The following is a 23,187-nucleotide window of genomic DNA, read 5'->3' as shown; positions in this document are numbered from 1 at the left end:
AAAGAAGAAATTGATCAAACACAAGCACAATTAGAAAAAAGATATTTAGGTGGAAGAACAGTTCCTGGCACAAGGATGTATCATCATTTTATTCCAGTTGCTCCAAACACTATAAGTTATAAAAAAATAAGTACTGATGCATGCACTGAAATATTTGATATCATTCCAAAAAGCAAACATGTAGATACTACTGTGATCAAAAAGTAAGGTGAATTTTTTTATAAAATGAAAAATCTTTATTTATTCTTCCAAATCTGTATCGTCCCCCTAAAAATAATCCCCCCCCCCGGCCCCAATGCACTTTTGCCAACGTTTTTTCCAGTCTTCGAAGCATGCCGAAAAGTCCTCAGTAGGAATAGCCTTCAATGCGTGTGCCGATTCACATTGGATCTCTTCAATGGACTCAAAACGATTTCCCCGGAGTGGTCTCTTGAGCTTTGGGAACAGCCAGAAGTCACACGGTGCTAAGTCGGGCGAATACGGTGGTTGTGGAGCAACATGGGTAGAGTTTTTGGCGGAAAACTCACGAAGAACCAGTGCTGTGTGCGAAGGCGCATTATCATGGTGCAAAATCCAAGAGTTATTGGCCCATAATTCCGGTCTCTTTTTGCGAATAGCTTCACGCAAACATCGCATAACGCTTTAATAATATTCCTTGTTGACAGTTTGGCCAGTTGGAAGGAATTCGTAGTGCACGACACCACAATAATCAAAGAAAACAGTCAACATGACCTTGATTTTTGAGCAACTTTGACGTGGTTGCTTCGGTCTCGGCTCGCCTTTTTCACGGTATTCACTCGATTGGTCGGTTGTTTCAGGGTCGTATGCGTAGACCCAAGTCTCATCGCTAGTAATAATTTGTTTGTAGACGTCTTGATAGTCAGAAAGCATTGCTTCACACGTTTTAACGTGACGCTCTTTTTCAAAGAAATTGAGAAATTTCGGCACTAAACGTGATTTGAGTCTTCTGAGGCCCAAATGATCCTTCAAAATCGCTTGCACCGACCCAAATGATATTCCAACCATGTCAACAAGGTCTCGAATTGTTAACCAACAATTTGCAAGCACCAATTCTTTGATTTTGTTGATGTGGCGATCATCAATCGAAGTCGATGGTCGTTCGGAGTGTTCCAAGTCATCAACATGTTCTCGGCCTTCTTTGAAGTCTTTGTACCACTTGTAAACATTTTTTTGAGACATAGTCTCTTCACCGAAGGCCTTTTGCAACATTCGATACGTTTCAGCAGCAGAAATATCATTCCGCAAACAAAATTTAATAGCACTTCTTTGCTCAACAAAATTAGACATCGTGAAAATCGCCGAATGCACTTTTGGTACTTCAGAAACAAGCGTAAACAAAAAAAAATAATTATGAATTTGACATGTAATTTGGCGCAAATGTTAATGACATTCCTACCAACTTAAAAATAAAAAAGATTGGACGATTCGAATAAGGCGGGAAGTTTAAATTAAAAATTCACCTTACTTTTTGATCACAGTAGTATTTCATTAAATATTAAAAAAATGGATTATATTGCATGTTTTTATGATGGATTTTGGTGGGTAGGGATTGCTGAAAATGTAAGTGAGCTTGATATAAAAGTCAGATTCATGCATCAACATGGACCAGGTAAAAACTTCTTTTGGCCAATGAGAACTGATGAGTGTTGGGTGCTCAATTCTGAAGTTATATGCCTAATTTCTACACCGCGAACAATATCAGGTCGTACATACAACATATCTGATTTAGATTTAAAGAATATAAACTGTTACAAAAAAAATTATATTTAAAATAATTTTGTTTTTATTTTATTTACCTATTTTGCATTTAAAATGTCTTTTATTTTTTTCAAATTCTTGAATTGTAGTCTGAGAAGGTTTAAATAAATCACAAATGACTCCCATCTTATTATGTCAATGACTATATTAGTCTAAAACTACATAAAGATATTGATTGTCAAAATGTTTTAAAAACGTTTTAATATCTTTGGTTTTAAAATTTATGACTTAAAATCGTAAAAAGATCTTTGAAATAAGAGGTAAGTATTTATCGATTTGAAGTAACGCAAATAAACTGTTTCTCAAACTTAAACTGAAAAAATATGTTTTTAAAATGTATTATAACAATCAACTTTAATCAAATTTATTTATTTATTTTATGTAAAAAAATAAAAAAAAATCTAGAGAGATGGGGGGCGGTGTGGGGGCCTCCCGTGGGAGGGGAGGGTATCTCCCTTGGCCCATGACTATAAATGTCCTAAACTAGTCAATAAATGACACTATTTGATGTTTTATTCAAATAAATGTTTTAAAAAATATTTTAATTGCTTTTGTTACAAAATTTAAATTTTTCTAAAAAGACACCATTTTTAAATGCAAATTTTGATCACGTATTAGAGAGACAATTGATGAATCTAATTTTTTTCAGTAGACCTAAGATGAAATAATGATATACAATTAAACTTTTTACTCGGGATTTTGGGCCACAGTCTTTATTTTACCTCCAAAAATCACTAATTTACAAGTCAATAATTTTGAACAAAATTGGACAAATGAGGCATTTCTTGAGATAATCGAGTCTTGAGGGTGCTATTTTTGGATTTCTCAAGTTAAAATCTATTAGAGTACCAAATTTTAGGAATTTCCCCAAGCCATTATGAAGATACTGTATGTCAAAGTTGCTTTGTAGTCACTTCAGAAAATCACTAAAATGCTGAGTCAGCATTATTTCAAGTGACGATATCTCTGGAACCCATTGGTATTTTTAACTAAAATTTTCGCAGTTATTATTTTTTTGATATGGACTGCAAGTGGTGTAAAAATAAACAAATTCTGAGACGTAAGGGTGTCGAAAATTTTTTTTTTTGGATGATTTCATATATTTTTACCCTGCATTAAGTTTTTTTTTAATTTAAAAGGATAACTAAATACGGCATTTTTTAATAAAAACCTAATTTAAACCAAAAAAACCGTGGGTTTTTGGTATTTTTAAAAAAACCTATGATTTTTGGTTTTTTTAAAAAAACCGGTTTTTTTGCAACCCTAACTCTCAGAGAAGCTGATTTCATAAAAAACTGTAATATATCAGAGTAATATCAGAGTCATGTTGTACAGTCTGTGAATGTTGATACCTTTGGGGTGCATAATTGAGGTAGCATAAGAAGTCATTAGTTAAGTTTTCGGGTTGATTACAAGGAATGAGGTATCTGCATAGCTTACTGTTGACGGTGTTATGCACTATCTGTGGTTGAGTCTTCTAATAATTTAAAACAAAAATAAAGCACTGCTTAAAGGAACACTAAACAAATAACACCATTATCAACATATCCTTTATAAATAACATCATTATCAACCTATCCTTTATAAATAACACAATTATCAACCTATCCTTTATAAATAACACCATTATCAACCATTATCCTTTATAAATAACACCATTATAAACCATTATCCTTTATAAATATTCATGTAACTTTTCATCTGTTAAATCTTTTTTGCAATATTCACCAGACCTCTTTAGAAAATTAATTAAAATTTGGATGTTTTAACTGCAAATCAATACAGTCAGATCTGCAGATCTCAGTACTGAGGGCTAATATCCCTTGATTCGCAATAGTAACTAATAATAACATAGCTTGCCTAGGCTTACATTTACTTACATATCAATTTGTTTATTTGTCTTGAAATCAATTTTGAATCTTCTGGTTACATTTTTTGATTTTGTTTAGCATCTCCTCACACAAATGTTTTTCTTTTTCTTCTATATCATTTTCTTTTTTTCAATTACTGCATTCTAATCAAATTGATTGAGCCCTTTCGTATTATCCCTTACCCAATATTTTTGTTAATAGTGACTTTAATGCGCCTCACATAGAATTGCTTGGACCTGGTACCACTGACCCTGCTGGCAGTAAAACTCAATACAATTTTTTCTCACTCAAATAGTTAACTTTGTGACAATTTTCTAAACAACCCCAAAAACTTACATTCACTCTTTGCTTTGAGTCTCTTGTGCTCAGTTTTTCTCTGTTTTGCTTTCAGATCATCTTATGATCTCACTAATACTATGAACTTCTGAACTACTTCCAGACTCAAAATAATCCAATTAAAACTGGTTTGCATTACATGGTTAAAACAGGAGCTAAACCCATACTGCTTTATTATTCTAAAAATACTAAATCTCATATTTTATTTCAGAAGTTAAGTTCTAGAACATTTAAAAAAATCTTCAACAACGCCACTAACAAAAGCAAGTCAAACATTCCACCTCACAATCACATTCATAAGAACATGTTATTACCTCTCCTAAAGACAAAGAAGAACTATTTGCAAAGAACTTTTCCACTAATTCATCTCTTAAGTCTACTGACCACACATTATCTGTCATTGCAAAGAAATAGCTTAATCCTGTTAGACATCCAAATCACTCCTGCTTCTACTGCTAAACTTATTTTTCACTTAAACATTTGGTTCAGATAGAATTCCTGTTGCAGTCATAGATAGGTGTAGGTGATAGATAGATGTAGATTCAGGTTTAGATAGAATTCATGTTGCAGTCTAAAGTGTTCTCTAGAGCTTTGTTACAAAATTATTTAAAGAGTTTAACAGGATCTAATTTTTATGCCTGCTAAAAAATGACATCTGTGGTTCCAATTTTTAAAAACTCACCCTAACCCCTTTGAAAATGCTGACCCCTCTCAAAATTACAAATCAGTATTTTTACTATTATTATCAAGTTCTTTGAGTCTTTAATTAAAAAACTTCTAATATGTTATATTCTAATATGTTATCTTCTAATAATGATACGCCAAATTAGCAGTAGAACAAGATACTGCTGTCTTGACGTAATTAAAATGGATATCTCCTGCATCAACTTAAAGCAATGAGACAAATGCTATTACTCTAGACATATTCAATTCCAGTAATGTCTAGGATACCACAAGGTTCTTATCCTTAGTGTTGTCATCTAAATTAATAATCTTCCTAAAAATCTAAAATGACTCCAGCCTTGCTAATGATGCAACTATATACTCCAGCCTTGATAAAAACTCATAACTTTTTAATCACTTAGAATCTGAACTAACTATGCATGTGATCTCTCCTCTGTGAGAGCTTAGGGTTTACAATGCATAAATACATGCTCCAAGACATTGCAACACATGCCCAGAATTTTTTGTGCTTTTTAAAGTTTTATTTTTAAAACTTTACCTCATTCCAAAAATATAAAAAATAACTTTTTTCTCTGGGGACCAGGGGCGAACTCGCGTAGTTTAGGAAATGCCCCGGAACTTTGTTGTTCAGGTTAGGTAACTAAGAGGCATGTGGCACACTCAAATTGAATTATTGTATTATTTGAATACTGGTAAATGAACATGACTTGCAAAAAGTTCAAGTAACTAGAGTTAACCCAACCTGCCCAAGAGAAACCACTATTTGACCCCCAGAATTATGTTTCTTAAAATCATAAACTTTTTAATAGTTTTTTTTTATAAAGATTAAATTAACAGATTTTAAATTTTATTAAAAATCTTTCTTTTGTTTAAAATTTATGTGAAGTTTAAAATTCCTGATATTACCCCCAAAATAAATTTATACATTTGAAACCTGACTGGACAGAAAAAAACAAGCTGATTGGAAAATAAATCACTGGTGATAAATAACCATTATTATTAGAAGTAAATGAGGTAATTAATCATTACCTACAATTTTTTTAACAACTAGGTGGCAATCTGTATTATTCATTTTGATTTTCTATGCATGTATTGTTAAAAATAAAATAATCTTATGCTGTATTGCAATGATATTTAATATTGTAGCAATGGTGCTTCATCACAGAAATTAAGAAACTAAGGATGTTAAAACTAGGGATTCCTTAAAGTTACTTTGTTAACCGCCTGTAAATTGCCTGAAAAAAAGTTTAAAAAGTTATTAAAAAATCCTCAAAAATTGCAATGGTGTAACAAATATGCATTTCAAGATTTCAAAGATTCTGTTTTGTGTCAACAGAACTATTATACTAATCATTTCTTGTCTTCCTTAGATTACACAGTATCTGAAGATCTAAAAGCTTTGCTTTAAATGGTTGAAAACAAACTGCAACATCAAAGCACTTGACTTGTCTGTATTGATGACCTTATCTCCAAACTTTTAAAAAGCTGAACCGTATACTTTAGAATCTTTGTACAGATTATATGACCACTTAAGTATTTTATAAAAAGTGGGACAAATTTCCAAGGGGTTGTAACCCACCATCTCAGATTTTCTTCATGTTTTGTAAAAATGGTCAACTATATTACATAGAGTTAAATAGGTTTTGGAGATATTGCTACTTTAAAATTAGCTATTATTGGAAGTTTTTTTTATTTGGCTGTCATTTTAATTTGACTATAGTGTTTGTTTTACAAGCTGCTATGACAGAAATTAAGTCTGGACCACAAGTTATAAAAGAGTTTAATAATTCAATTAAAAAAGCTAAAAATGAGCACCAGTATATTTTATAACAGGAATTTTTAAAAACGATTAGAACTATATCACTATGAGAATTGCACTTCACCTATATCACTATGAGGATTGCACTTCATCTATATCACTATGAGGATTGCACTTCACCTATATCACTATGAGAATTGCACTTCACCTATATCACTATGAGGATTGCACTTCACCTATATCACTATGAGGATTGCACTTCACCTATATCCCTATGAGGATTGCATTTCACCTATATCACTATGAGGATTGCACTTCACCTATATCACTATGAGGATTGCACTTCACATATAGTCTATTTTTAGAAATTCTAACAAAGGCAGAACAGAGGTTTAGTAACTATGATATGCATTAAATTTTGTGAATTTTTTTTGCTTTTTTAAAAAAAATATATATATTTTAAAGAATGTTTTGGTGCAAAATTGAGAGGTGGGTTTTTTGAGGATATTTTTCAAAATATAAGAGTATTTTGTGAAAAAATAAATATTATAGGTCTGTCTTCATGACTTCTTTTTAAATTAATTGAAATTGACATTTTCATCAGTAATCAAAATTTATACAAAAAAAAAACTCATTTAACCTATAATTTAATGAAGCCTTAATCTAAATAAATAAACATTATGTCAGGGTTTTTACTAAAACAGAAAAAAACATTGAATATTAAAACAGGAAGACTTTTTATTAGTCTGATATTTTACCAGTTGTTGTTTTTTCTCCATAGTTAACAATTAAAATTAAAAAAAACAAGCTATATAACTAAAACTAAAAAAATATATATTAATATTAAAAATTTATAAAAAAATATAATATATTAAAAATACTAATGATAAAAGTTTTCTTTATTTGAAATACTGCAAATATGCCTGTGTATTTTTGTTTATTCATAGTAAAATAAAAAATTGCAAAACTAAAATGCACAAGATTTTGTGTAAGTTGTTACTTTATCAAATGATCCATGTCATTAACTGGTGCACACTAAATCCATTAAAAGATATATCAAGCTATTCAGAGAGAGGTAGAAATTATTATTATGGAGATCAAGGCTATAATATTAAATGTTAATCTTAAAGTCTGTTTACATCATGAGCAAACTTTATTTAACCAGTTTGCTAACTCCCAAAAAAATTGTATTGACGCATAAAACTAATATAAATGTAAATTTATTTGTTCATAACTTATTATGCTGCTTCTTTTTACAAAGAATACATCCAGTACACTTTTAACTAGTTTTAAAAATTTTCAGTTTTTTTATTTTTTTTTTAATTACTTTCGAATTTTGCAAATTATATTCATTTATAATATATTTATAGGTGGTTTTCAAAAAATTGACATTTAAAAGATACATGTTCCATTGGAAACAACAACTGGTTTTAAATGGTGAAGATAATTTTCTGGAACAAACATTTTTTGATGAAGATATAGATGTTGCACAAGAAGAAGAACTTATAAACATCAGTTTTGATATATTAGATGTATTCAGTAATACACCACTAAAATTTCATGGCAGGCTTTATTTTAAAACAGTACGCATCTTGCAATTAAATTATTAACATACTTGTTAAGCTATTTTACATATTCCAAAAGTGATTTTTTATTATTTTTTAATAACTATATTAGTTAAAAGATGTCTATTAGACAGTAAAATAAAAGAAGTAATTAAACCTAAAATAATCCCTGGTACGGTAATTAAATACAGTTTTCGTTTTTGCAATAAGTTATATTTTTTTATCATCTATTCACTAACTTTTTTAAAAATAAATTATTTAAAAATAAATTATAAAAAAAAATAATTATTACTTGCAAAGCCACAATTACAAATTTAAGAAATAGTAATTTAAAAAAATTAAACATTTTAATTCATTTATGTCGAGAAAAGAATTAAAATTAGTTTATAATAGATATTAAAAAGAAAAGTTTTATTTAGCTATTTAATATCAAAAAAATACATTCAATAATATATTTACATAATAGAGTTAATTTTTCAATTGAATTGTTTTGCAGTAGTTTAAAAAACGTCCTTAAAAAAGTAATTTAAGAGAAATTTATGACATTTAATTCACATTAAGCTATGCATTAAGAATTTTTTATTTAAAACAAGGCCTGCATGGGGTTCCACAACACGCTAAAATTTCTCTAGAGAAAAGAAAATTAACGCAAGCTACTGATATTATATCAAAAAAGCTATCAGTTATCTTCAATATTATTGCAACAGACAAGAAAAATGATGTTACTGAGGAGCCCAATCTTGAATATCAGATGAAAGCTGATAATCAAGATAAGTTGATTTTTACAATGCAAGAAAAGCTGAAAACGACAAACAGAAGAGAAAAGATTCAGATTTGTCATTGGTTCACGATGGAGGCCATTCTCTGGCTTTTAAAGAAAACAGCTGAAGTATTTAATATATCAATGTGAACCATAACTAAAGCAAGAAAATTTAAATTTGAAAAGGGAATATTATCACTTCCAGAAAAAAATAACATTTGTAGAATTGAAATAAATACCATTGATGAGGTTGAAAGTTTTTATTGTAATGATCAGTTACTTGGCCGTTGCCAGGTATAAAAGATTTTGTAAGAATATCCAAAAATAAACATGCATCAAAGTAATTACTACTTTGCAATTTAAAGTAATTACTTATTGAATTCAAATTAGAATTTGCTCAGTTAAAACAAAAATAGTGCAGAGAATAAGTAAGCGACCGGAATTGATATTTGACCAGGGCAGGGTCAAGGTTTGATAAAATATAGCCGGGGCTAGAGCCAGGTTTGTGACCAGGGCTATATAAACATTTAAACATCCTAAAGCATATTTTATTTTATTTAAAACTCATGTTATATTTTGTATACATATGCATTTATAAACATCATTATGATCATTTTTGCTAGGATTTTTATTCAACAAGTTGCATGCTTTTACTGTACATGTCCCTTCATGAAATGAAGGTTTTATTGATTGATGATATCCATGAAGGGTCATGTACATATATTAATCCAGTTTTTTTTCCTTGCACATCAAAAAAAACTCTTACCCATCTTCATATTTTCCTTTATTATACAACCAACAACTTTTTAAGTCTTCAGTTAACTGTTTTCCTAGCATTTTAACGTACCCTCTATTTTAAAGTAACTTAATAGTGGTTGCTTGCAATCTTGTTGAAAGTAAATTAGAGTTTAAAAATGTATAAATAAATGCCAGTATTTAAAAAATAGTAAATGTAAGTATAAAATTATAGTATATAAAGTATTAGAAATTTTTTTCTAGCCTCCACTATCAACCCCTGCTAAATTATATAATTTTGCTGGGGCCGGGGCAGCGTGTGCAAAAAGTCTCATTTATAGCCAGGGCTCTTGTTACTTCATAGCAAAGAGTCAAAGGAATGCATGGTCCATAGATGTAATCAATGCCCCAGACTTCAAAATGTTATCAATTATATAACTGCAATCTATTGCAAAATGAAGGATCATTTCAAGAGATTGACAAAGTTGATGAAGATGAATTAATTGAATACAAATGGAGTACAACAGATAGAGAAGAGCTTCTAATTTACACATCAACAGCTAGAAAATTCATTGAAAGTCTTAGTGAAAAGCTTGATAGCACAACATCCCAGTCATAAAATGCTAAAGCACAAGGTAAACATTTGGATAAATTGAAGTCATCCATACCCCTAAATAATATTATTGCTTTAGTTGATTTTGCAGAAAACTTCAAATTTGTCATTTAGTATGAAATCCTGTGTTGCCACTGTTACATTTAGTAAGTGACCAGGGCCCCAGCCCTGCCTAAAAATGAGACTTTTTGCAAACCTGGCCCTGGCAAAATTATAAGATTTAGTAGGGGTTGATAGTCAGAGCTAGTAACTTCATAACTTTATGCTTAAATTTACAATTTATTAAATACTGGCATACATTTATATATTTTTAAACTCTAATTTAATTCCAAAAAATATTTCAAGCAACCATTAAGTTATGAGTTAATTTAAAATAGAGAATAAGTTAAAATACTAGGAAACCTATAACTGAAGACTTGAAGATGGGTAAGAGTTATAAGGTTCTTTTTTGATGTTCAAGGAAAAAAACTGGATTAATAAAAGTTTTTATAGCATTAAGGGACAGATACAGTAAATGGATGCAACTTGTTGAATAAAAAGCAAAGCAAGAATGAGTTTTGGTTTATCGTTATAAAGATGTTAGCTCGTTTGAGCATTGACCATGTTTGTTTTTGTAAAAAAGAAAGAAATGCAACCTTGCAACAATGGGAGAGTGGCTCAAGCTTGGCAGATAAAGCAGGTCTAATTACATTTAGAATGTGTTTTTAGACTTTGCCTGAGAGTAAGAGGGTTGTTATTTGACAATATAGGAATGTAATCAATATTGCAATATTTTTTTGCAGTAAATAAATAAGTTTTATTGTCAAACAAAAATTGTGTTGCTGCTTGTTCTAAGCAATTAAAAGTGAAGATTTTTTGTCAAGACAAGAGTATAAAGTTGAGTCGTCAGCAAATAGAGCCACATTGGATTTAATAAAAATCATTATTGTAGATAAGAAACAATACAGGAGCAAAGATGGAACCTTGTGGTACCCTTAAAATTACTTGAAATAAAGAAGTGGGTAGACCTTCAAGAATAACTTTACTACTGCAGTTAGAAAGAAATAGTTTCATAACCTCAAAACCTTTATATAAAGAAACTAATAATAGTGAAGAGTGAAGACTAATCGCAGGAAAGTTGGAGAACGCAAAGTGTTTTTTAGAGTTTTGAAAAATTGGAACCACTTATTTAGCATTTTTTTTAAGTTTAGCAAAAATTAAAGAGAGTTCTGGAGAACACTTTTTAAGACTATGATGTAAATCTATTCTGAAGCACAAACGGTAGAAGTGATTAATTGAGAATTAACTTAAGCATTGGAAGCCAGAGTGATTTCGATGTTTAACAATGGGTTAGTCTGTTTAACTGTCAGAAAGAGAATGGCCATTAGATTCAAGAGTCAAATCAGAGTAAGATTTCTTTGCAAATAACTCTGCTTTATTCTGGGGAGAAGTAAAAAGATCAGATCCATGAATTAGAGATTAAATGTTAAACTTACTTTAGTTAATGACACTGTTGAAGTCTAACCAAAAATCTCTAGAACCTAACATCTAAAATAATATACAAGTCTTAGTGAACTGAGAATAACAGAGCTTAACATCAGACAGGACTTTTTTACATTGGCTTCTTGCAATAAAAAACAGGCATTTGTACTGAAGAAAGATGTTGTAAAAAAGATAAAAAATGAATAATGTTTAATAAAGCAACTGCTCAAGATGGTGAAAAACGTGGAGTAGAATGAATGAGTAGAATGTGGAGTAGACTTAAATTTGACAATAAAAACAAAAATGGAGCTCGACTTAAAATTGAAGAGAAGTAATAAAAACTTCCAAACTTTTATTCCAGAAGGAATAAAAGCTTCCAAGATGCACTTTATGCATATATATTATGGATATAAACATATATGTTTGCTATTTATATAGATGCTGGCGTGCAATACCCTTTCATTGTTATATAAAATTTATTATTTATATGGTGTAGTATTTGCCAAAAGAGAAGATGATTAGATGGATGAGTGGTGTGACTCTAGTAAGACAAGAAAAGGAGGCATAATCTTAGACAGATTACAAAAAAACTTGTATTGTACAATGTTTTTTAAAAAAGATGAAAGTAATTTAGGTATCAGCATGTAGAAAGGTAGCAGCTCTAGTAAAAATGGCAGTGGTAGAAGTAAGAAACTTGAAGAGAGTGCCTTACACATTGTATAAATGAGCATGGTCAAAAAATTGGAATGCTTTGAAAATCTCTCCTATTTTGGTACTTTTCTGACTCATACAATTCATGGTTTTTTAAGTTTTTTTGTCTGCAACTTTCTTGCTCATTAACTATGTTCTTTGCTTAAAAACCATAAAAATTGCAAATCATGGAGAGCTTTAAAATTTTTTAATTTACAAGTTAAAAATAATGTACATTATTATTGGCAACAATAATAATTTATGTTTTGCAAACTAACATATATGGTAATTTACATTTTATGATTTGTTTGAAATTTTTAATATTAGCAAAGTCAGTTCAAGATTTAATAGCTGTAAATGCTATTAAATCTATTAATACATACATACATACATAAATACATACATAAATACATACATACTAAATATTTAAAAAAGATAAATAATTTGATATTTATTTTAATGTACCTCCGACACAATTGTCCAAACTCTTAGTACATGTTGATGATCAGAACTAAGAGTAGGAAAATCTTCTTGAAAATTAGAAAATAAAAGTGGCTTGAGAACATCTGCAACTGTTTGATGATAACAATATAACTCTTTTGCAACACGCAACGCAACATCAGCATACTCCTTTTAAAGAAACATTTACTATAAATAATTTAAAAAAATCATAAAGACTATTTCGCAAATTTACAGGTACTTATAGTAAAATAGTTTTGGAAATAGCATTTCAAACATAAAAAAAAATGTTTATATTAATAAAAATTGAATTATACTAATTGATCAAAGTCATACTAATTTGCTTAAAAAAAAACTCATTTTTTATAAAATGTCAAACTGAGGAATTCTAAATGAGAAAGTGTACAAAACATGATGATAAGTTCATACCTCATCTTCTACAGCACAGTTTCTGTCATGTTTTTTTGTATGATTGTCTGTTAATATTTCTAGCAATTTTTCTTTACAATCCAAAAGTGCCTTCTGATACCCTTCAAATGCATTTAATGTTTGCAATGTTTGAAAACACATTTTTACAAGTTTTTTATTGGAATCATGGTTTGGGAAGATTTCCTGGAACTTTTCTTCAATTATTGTTCCAACACTAGCATACAGTTTGCTGCCTGCAGCAAAACTAGTAGAAAGACAGTTCAGATAAGAACCGACAGCTTCTTCCAAATCAATTATTGTATCTCCTTCAAACATATTTCTAATAAAATAAGAAATAAATCTAAATAAATATGAATTAAAAAAATCAAATTTAAAATAAATAGTTATAACACACAGAATGTTTTGAATGGGATCCATTTGTAAGAAATAATTTTCAACACTTAACAAAAGAAAGTAAACTTTTATTTATCGCTAAAACTTTGTATATTAATAGTAAAATGAAGCAAATCAGAGACAAACAAACTAAAAAAATCTAAAGAAGAAACAACTTAAGTAGAGAGTATTACATATATTAAATCTCAATAAAAAGTAAAAACTTGAGCACAGTTTTGATAAAATATATTGGCATACAGAACCATTATGTTAACCAGCAAAAAGAAGACACAAGAAATGGTGGATATTTTGTTAGTGAACTAATAAAAAACTGTGATCAAAGATATAGTTCCTTTAACAACAGAGTTGTAAACAAATGGAATTTGTTACCAAATAAAGTAGTAGATTCAACATCAATAAAATGAGTTTAAAGCAAAACTAGATAAACATACTCACTACAGCTAGTCATCTACAGATGACCATCTTCGCAAGATTTAAGTCTTGCTGTGTTTTAAAACACTTATACTAATACTAATGACATTAGGTTATTTATCATATTGTTATTTATTTTTTGATGTTTTTCATTCATGGTTACACACTTGTTTATTTTGGATGGGTTACAATAATGCCATTTTCTTCTTTAAACATTACATTCCGGAAAAATTGCATTAACTTGCATTAGCATTGTTGTAAACTGTAATAAAAAAGTCTATCATATATTATGGCTTTTACCAAATATAAAGTAAAACACAATTAAAGAACTACAGAATAGATTATATAGTATATTAACTATATAATTAATATCATCAGTTCAACTGATGATATTAATTATATAGTTAAGTGACATCAATTACTGAGTTCATAATAAAAGTTAAAATAAAAACAGCCTTCTCTGCTTTAAGAAAGTTTTAGAGCAAGGCGTAATGACTTCAGATAATAACCTATGAAGGAAAGTAGTCATAAAGATACTCTAGCCTTTTAATAGTATGTCCTATTCTTGAGGATAATTAGACTGTCAGGATATAGAATATAAAACCAATAGTAGGTGATTGGTTATAAGAAATGCTACCCATCATAGAATTTCCAATCGAAGTATATGAGCTTGAACCTACTTTGTTGGTTTCGTTTGATTCATCTTTGTTTTTATTTTTAAAATTGTGGATATTGTTACTAATAACTATTTCATTATTATTTGAGTCATTGAACTGCTGTTGGATTGGTTTTGTTGGTGGATTTACATCTCGTAATGAAACAAGAACTTTTTTTGAAACCATGTCAACTTTTCAATTCTGAAATTTGAAACATGCGAAATAGGGCAATACTGTTTCTAATAGTTGAACTCTGTCAATAAAAGGATTTCTCTTTTTCATATCTAATGTGTTTATACTTATTTGCATAGGATTAGATTGTTTGTATAGGATTGTTGAATACTGTTTTGTTAAGAAGTTTGGTAGAATTGTACCTATTTTATATGAGCGTTGAAAGTTCATCATCCTCTGAGGGCGTTTCGTTAGTAGCAGTACACAGAAATTCTCTTACAGTGGATAGAGCCATTTGCAATGCTACTTCCCATCATTCTTTTCCTAGACTTAATGCTTTCAAGACCAAACTTAATGTTTTCAGGGTCAGACTAACAGTTCTGTTTATTCGTTAACATTGAACATTGCCTTATGGGTAATATAGAGTAGCTCTGGTTGTAAGACACCAGACTTTTTAAGTCCTTCAAGTATTATGCTTTTAAACTGTGTTCCGTGATCTGTGTGAATAGATGATGGTGAACCAAAAAATGAAAATAGACTGTGAAGATGTTGTACCACATGCTGTGCCAGCTGTCATATACTGACAAAGAAAGGCAAATGAGTAGCAATAGTACTTGTTTAGTTTGTAAAACTTAGAGTTTTTTTAGTAAAACTAAAAGTTTTACAAAGTATTCCATATTATGTTAATTATTGTAATAATTTTATATTGTTGTATATATTTTTACAATACACTCACACTTAGGTAAGTAATAATAACTATATTTATTATCTAATAATATTACTACTATTAATATTAGTAGTAACGCATTTAAAGTAATTAAGTTAAGTCATATTTTTAAAAATTGCAATTTAATTTTTGAAGCAAAGTGTTTTATCTTATTGTTTTTTTTTTGTTTCTGTTTTTTGTTTTGTTATATTTTGTTATTTTTAATATTTTGTACATACATTTTTAATTTCTTGTATATACATACTTTTCAATTATCAAATAAAAAAATAAAAAAATAATTGAATACTAGAGTTGTTAATAAATTATCAATAATTAAATAGGTAGAACATGCGAGGAATGCACATACATCAACTGACTTAAATAGGTAGAGCATACAAGGATACATATATTGACTAACCCTATGTCAACCCTAATCCTTTCCCGAATGAATATCCCTGGGTGTTCTCCTTATTTAAGTCAGTTGATACATGTGCTTATTAATTCAGTTGCAGAAAGTGTTTATTTTCAGTTACTTATTCTATTTTATTTTTATTTATTTATTTATTTATTTTGTAAATACATCAACTGACTTTAAAAGGAAAAACATGCAGCAAAGTATAAGCTTAAATAGTTGGCAGTCTTAATGCCAATTCTAATCCTAACCCTTTGCCTGATGTATGTACACTCTCTGATGTTCTCTCTATTTAAGTTTTTTTTGTTTTACTATATTTCTCCCTTCATTCTGGCAAATTTTTATAATTATTTTAGACACTGAGAAAAACAATCAGCTGAAAAAAAACTCTAAATTATTTAAATTACTATACAAAAAATTAAATAGAATATCATTTAAAATAGAAATCATTTAAAAAATAATAATATTTCATACCTGTAGTTAGTAGATTATTGCAGTAAAATTGCAGTATGACATTTAACATACACAGTTTTACACACAGTTTTATTGCTTTTCTTTTTTATGCTCGGTTTTATTGTTTTCAACATCAAAGACAATCTTTAAACCCAGTTGAAACATCTCCCTGTTTATTAGTGCACAATTTTTTTAAACTCATATGAATATCTGAATTTAAAAAAAGAAGTAATATATACTTATATATATATATATATATATATATATATATATATATATATATATATATATATATATATATATATATATATATATATATATATATATATATATATATATATATATATATATATATATATATATATATATATATATATATATATATATATATATATATATATATATATATATAAATATAATGAGAAATAAATAAAACCAATGACTTTTCAGTTAGAGTTACCAAAAAATCACATCCCCAATATATATATATATATATATATATATATATATATATATATATATATATATATATATATATATATATATATATATATATATATATATATATATATATATATATATATATGTTAATATTAATAGTAATAAAAATAACTGTTATTACTATCATTAATATTATTTGAATTTTTTTTTTTTATAATTTATTTTATTTTTTATTAATAATTCTTCTATTAATAAAATAGAGTTGCACCAGCTTCAAAAAAATCCCAGATTATTTCGCCTTAAAAAAAGTTTTATACTATTTATAAGAAGAAACAGCAGAATCAATAACTAATAATATGTATAATTTATGTATTTACAAATATATTTTTGTTTATAGTCAATGTGAAGCCTAAATGGAGTACGCGCGGGCATCGGGGGCATTTCCAATCCATCGCGGCATATGAAAAATTCGGGAAAACCGTAAAATTTATAACAAAACTCTCCCATATTCAATTGTAAAGAGGGGGGGGGGTGCAAATACTTAGAGACAGTAGTCACAACGAAAAAAAAAAATCATAGATTGGGGTGCCCATCAAACTAACATTGATTGGGGAGGAGGGTTCAATAAATTAGAAGGAGGGGGGCAATATATATATTTTTTTGTGTGGTTGTCAATTCTAAGAAAAGAGCGGATGTTTAAAAAAAATTGATTGGAGGGGTACTAATTATACCACCACCCAAACCACCCTACAACTCGGTAGGAGAGAATAAACCTAACTTAATTCGAATCTTTCTTATAAAAATGCAATCATAGTTTGCAAAATTGGTAGTTTAGTAGTTGTAAATTAATACTTGAATGGTCTAACTATTTAATAGTTGAATAGTTTAGATTAGTAAATTAGTTGATTTTATGCAAAATGTTAGATTTAACAAAAGCATGTAATCAGAAAAAATATTTTTACATAAAATAAAACATTTTAGGCATATATGTGTACTCAGGGATTTTTTTTATTTTAAGTTTTTTTTTCATGTTATCCTAGGCATAAATAAAAAAAGCTTTCTGAATTATACAGACAACAATATCGTTAACTTATATTGCAAAAAAAAATAAGAAGAATAAAAACAAGCATTCAATATTTAAAATGGAACAGCTAGTTTCATCTCCTTAATTCACTATATAAATTTTTATTCTTATCACAAAAATGCAATATTATAAGTTTATATATAATATATACTAACTTGATGCTTTTTAATGTTCTTTGCTTTATATTTAAATGTAAGATAAACTTAACACTTATATCTTTTTAAAATTTATATGCAATAAAGCCATATATACTATATATTAAAAATATTCATTTCAAATAAAAGTTGTTTTGCATTAGTAAAACGATCTTTAAATTTTATTAGTCGCGCTAGATGCTTCTGTTGCCGATGAAAATATAGATTTATTTGAGAATAGTAAAAAAAAATTTTATCAACTTGTTGCTCTCACGTTTAAGGCAGGTGTACAGTGAGACAAAACCGTGTTTTTTGTGCCAAAATTATTTTTTTAATTTTTTTTATTAGAACATTATAAATTAGTTATACAAACAATATAAAATAAATATCAAGCTTATTGCTAAAAAACTTAAAAATCTAGATAAAATGTTTTTTTTTGTAAATACAATTAAAAATTACGAATTTTTAATTGTATTTACAAAAATCTTTTTATTATATCTTCATTTGTCTTTGTTCTTGAATTTATACGGGAATGATGTTCCCTATATTTTCTAAATTCTTTATTTTTAGCTTCTTGACTAAATAGGTAAAATAGTAAAAAAAGGTAAAAAATGTTTACCGTCATTTGAATCTCCAGATCCTGCATATTTTGGGTAGTCAACAACAAGTCCCCTTTTTTTGATTCCTTTTTTATATTTATTTTTCGTTCTTTAACGAAAGCCTTCTCTGCGTCTCCTCTTGCTTGCCATTTTTTGATTGATATCTTACATGAGATATAAATGAGGCACTCAAAAAGTCTTATTCATGAATGAAGTGTAGAAAATACATATTGAAGCTGATCCGATGAATAAAAAAGTTTCGTAACTTTGTCGATGTTGTTCATTTCTTTTGGTGAACATCCACATATACTGCAACATTGACTAGAGCTTGATAATGTTTACATTCGATAAGGGAGTATGAACTTTGCCATCTATCATTGTAACTTGAATGCTATGTTTATCATTTATCGGTTAGAGTTTCTCTAACATAAGTTGCTATCTGAAGTGGAACTTATTTTTTACCTTTTTTTTAAGACATGTGACACAGACTGTGTAAATTCAATTCAAAAATCATTGTCCATAACGGCAATGAAGAACTATCGATAAACCTAGGTAAAAAATTCAAAATTCTAAAAAATCACAATGTAATTTTGTTTGCAGTAATCAATTATGTAAGGATTTTTAGTATTTTAAAAATATTGTGGATTTTTCAGACATGTGATACAGTCTGTGTAAATTAAATTAAAAAATCATTGCCCTACAGGGCATTAAAGAAAACAATTTTCTACAAGATTAAAGATCTCATCTTTCAAAGTAGCTTCTTTAATGAGAAATAAATTAGTATTTTCTATAAACCTAGGTAAAAAATACAAAATTTTAACAAACATAATATGAATTTATTTGTAAAAATCAATTACGTTAGATTTTCTAGAAGTTTAGGAATATTGTGGTGCAAAAAGAGTTGCTATCCAGTTTTGGGCAACAAACTAGCTCTTTTCATCAAAAATGTTACCTGCCTCTGAGAATAATCTCATTTTAAATGTTACTTAAATTTTAAATAATTTAAAAGTATTGGTTGCCTAATACTGTATATATTTCAATTTTAACCTAAATGGAAAAGTAGAAAACAAAGAAATAATTTTAAATAAAAATAATATGCAGGTCAAAACTTTCAAAAAAAAAATTATAAGAAAAAAATAAAACAACATATTAGATTTAAATGAAACAAGAATAAAATTAATGAAATAGATAATCTGTTTCATTAATTTGATTCGAATATATATATATATATATATATATATATATATATATATATATATATATATATATATATATATATATATATATATATATATATATATATATATATATATATATATATATATACATATTCAGTATCGGACAAAACGAGTGCAACCAAATAATGCTAATTTAGTTTCTTTATATAAAAGTGCTGCATTTTTTCAATTTAGAGAAATAACTATGTAACTGTTTAGAAACAACGTTCTTCAAGTTTTATTCATCACAAAGTTCATTATTTGTACACGAAAACTAATAAATTAATCAAAAGTATTAAAAAAAGTTGATTTCCTTCTGGACAAAACAAGTGCAACTCGACAAAATGTTGACCAAGCTGTATTTTGCTATCAATATTTCGTGGCGAATCCTTTGTTGTTGATCACAGCCTTGCATCTTCGAGGCATAGATTCGATCAGGTGATCAAAGAAACTTAGTGGAATTGCTGCTCAGGCCTTTTGGATTTGTTCAAATAGTTGATCCTTATTACGAACACCTTCACGATTAATTCTGCGGTTGACGATCTCCCACAGGTTCTCGATAGGGTTAAGATCCGGAGATTGAGGCGGCCAATCCATCACCGATAGGTGGTTGTCTTGAAACCACTGCTTGACTACTTTTGCAGTGTGTTTCGGATCGTTGTCTTGCTGAAAAACCCATTTCATTGGCATATTCCATTCAGCATGAGGCAACATAACATCTTTCAGGATATTTTTATACATGAAACGGTCCATTACTCCATCGTTTCGATGTATTGGACCTAGATCGTTAGCAGAAAAACACCCCCAGACCATTACTTTGCCTCCACCATGCTTCACGGTCTTATGAGAGTAACGTAAATCGAGGCGTTTTCCGGCCGGTCGACGTACACGGCAAATGCCATCGCTCCCAATAATGTTGAACTTTAGTTCATCACTGAACAGGACAGTTCGCTATTTCTGCACATTCCAGTCAGTATGAGATGTAGCAAACAGGCATATTTTCTTCTGGGTTTTAGTGAAATCAGCGGTTTCTTTGCAGGGCATCGAGAAAACAATCCGGCTTCAACAACACGTCGTCTGATTGTTCGGTCCGATACAGGTAGCTTTTGTATCTCGACTGATGATATCCAGGGATCCTTCTTGACGGATCTGACGATCATAGAATTCTCTCTAAAAGTGGTGGAACGCGGTCTTCCACCTTTTTTATCTGCTGCCAACTTCCTCGTAGAACGATATTTGGAACATAGTCTTGATACGGTCCAATTTTTCACGCGATGTTTATCACAAATACTTTTTTGTGACATTCCACTTACGTAATCGCCAATAATTTTCTTTCTTAGTTCCAATCCAAGACTGTCGGGAGCCATTTTTGCACTTGAAGTCATAAAAATAATAAAAATAAATAATCACGCTTCTCAAGGCTTACCGTGTTACATTTACCTTGTGATGATACAATAATGCTCTGAGGAACACAACGTCTTGGTTGGATGTGGACTGTATTGATGTAATAAAACACTTGTTGTATTTCACTTCTTGTATTGATGTTCTTCGTTAAAACACTTTGATAAAACTCACTTCGATAAACTGTCTTGATATTACTGACTAATTGACTTCCATATACTGACTGAATTACATGTCGATTTACATGTCTCTTATATAGTAAATGAACCTGTGTGAACCTGTTCTGGAAGATTCTAGATGCTTCTTTTTGATGCTTCCGGAAGCTTCTGGATGCGTCTGGATGCTTCTAAATGTTTCTGGATATTTCTGGATGCTACTGAATGCTTCCAGATGCTTCTTCTGGAAGCTTCTGCATGCTTTTGGAAACTTCTGGAAACTTCTGGATACTTCCTTTAATTATTAAAAAACTTCCGTGACGTTAACACGGACCAGACTTAAGAAAATGAAACAAACCAAAAAAGTTGCACTTGTTTTGTCCGCTGCAAAGTTGCACTTGTCAACGAAATTCTGCCAGTGTGCTGTCACCTGTCAGCTGATTGCTCATGTCATGGCATGCTCTGACTCCAGACTCCTGAACTGTTTGCTGTGGTAGTATAGTTCGTTTCGTTTTTAAGACATGTAAAATAAGGAACACTTTTTAGCATTGTTCGATGTTGGTTGCAAATGTTTTGTCCAATACTGTATATATATGTACATATATATACATATATATATATATATATATATATATATATATATATATATATATATATATATATATATATATATATATATATATAGAGAGAGAGAGAGAGAGAGAGAGAGAGAGAGAGAGAGAAAGGGAGAGAGAGCGAGAGAGAGTTAAAGAGAGAGATATTGGTCTCGAGACTCATATTTAAATGTCTTGGTCTTGGTATTGGACTTGAAGTCTAGAATCTTAGTCTTAGTCTTGGTCTTAAAAGCCTAGAGTATTGGTCTTAGTCTTGAGCTTTGTCTTAGTATCGGACCTCTACTGTCCTTTATTTCTTGATACTTACAAAAAATATCAACTCAATAAATGGATTAGTTATTAACAGCAAACCGTGGATTGCTGCGACTTCCCACCCTCAATGAGAGTTCGTCGCGTTGGTTTAATAAGGTTCCAACTGAAATTTTTTATTTTAGCAGAATTTAAAAAAATTTTTTAATGTTTAATCAAAATTATTTATATTACTATTTTTTATTTATTTTTGCATTCTTTTTTTGATTGATGTACAAAAATGCATAAATAAATGAAAATAAGTATATAAATATACTTATTTATGTATGATAGAAACTTATGAAAATAAGTTTCTATCATACATAAATATCATTTTAAACATGACTAAGTCTTTGAGCCATATGTTCGCATAAACTTTGCAGTTGTATGCTTGCAGTATAGTCAGTAAAAATCACGTTTTTAGGGTAGTACAAAAGTTTTGATGATTTTAAATTGTTATATGCAGGATACAGGCTGCATTATTTTTCAATTACTGCATTTCTATGGAGTTGAATAGCAGCTTTGATCATATTTGAATCTAGCATCAACGACAATGCTTCATTTCCAGAAAGCATCAAAAACTCTACATTTTTATCTAAATATATTTTGTTGATTGCTCTTGCCTGTTTTGTTTTTATTTATTAAATGAAACTTTTAAAGCAAATATTAGCTTATTTGACGAATGAATTTTTGAAGTTTGCTAATATGTCTATACTTAGTTCTCAAAGAATACTCTTAAAAATCAATAATTGGTGGTCAGCCGGTGCAAGAAGAAGGTGGAAAATTAAGATGTGCTAAAATGTTCATAAGCCTTGATCTCCTAACAATGTCATTGTTCTGATCAAAGGACAACTCAAAGAATGCTAACAAATGACGAAATGATTTTTCAGTATCTTAAATAGAAATGTATC

The 23,187-nt window shown here is 29.1% G+C and overlaps 1 protein-coding gene across 2 annotated transcripts in view; it reads right to left on the bottom strand.

Moving 5' to 3' along the window:
- LOC136072012 (uncharacterized) overlaps positions 1–16,555 on the bottom strand; it is a 91,249-nt gene extending 74,694 nt beyond the window's left edge. For both annotated transcript variants that reach the window (XM_065819859.1, XM_065819860.1), the window contains exons 1-3: positions 16,365–16,555; positions 13,142–13,460; positions 12,719–12,883 (exon numbers count right to left, since the gene is read on the bottom strand). In XM_065819859.1, the coding sequence (XP_065675931.1) occupies positions 12,719–12,883; positions 13,142–13,456 (480 nt within the window). In that variant the 5' untranslated portion in view covers positions 13,457–13,460; positions 16,365–16,555. The remainder of the gene's footprint in view (positions 1–12,718; positions 12,884–13,141; positions 13,461–16,364) is intronic.
- Positions 16,556–23,187: the final 6,632 nt, after the last annotated feature.

This window comes from Hydra vulgaris, chromosome 15 (assembly GCF_038396675.1).
Source record: "Hydra vulgaris chromosome 15, alternate assembly HydraT2T_AEP".
NCBI lineage: Eukaryota > Metazoa > Cnidaria > Hydrozoa > Anthoathecata > Hydridae > Hydra > Hydra vulgaris.
The sequence above is the reverse complement of the archived record's forward strand: the minus strand, read 5'-3'. Positions and strand labels throughout refer to the sequence as shown.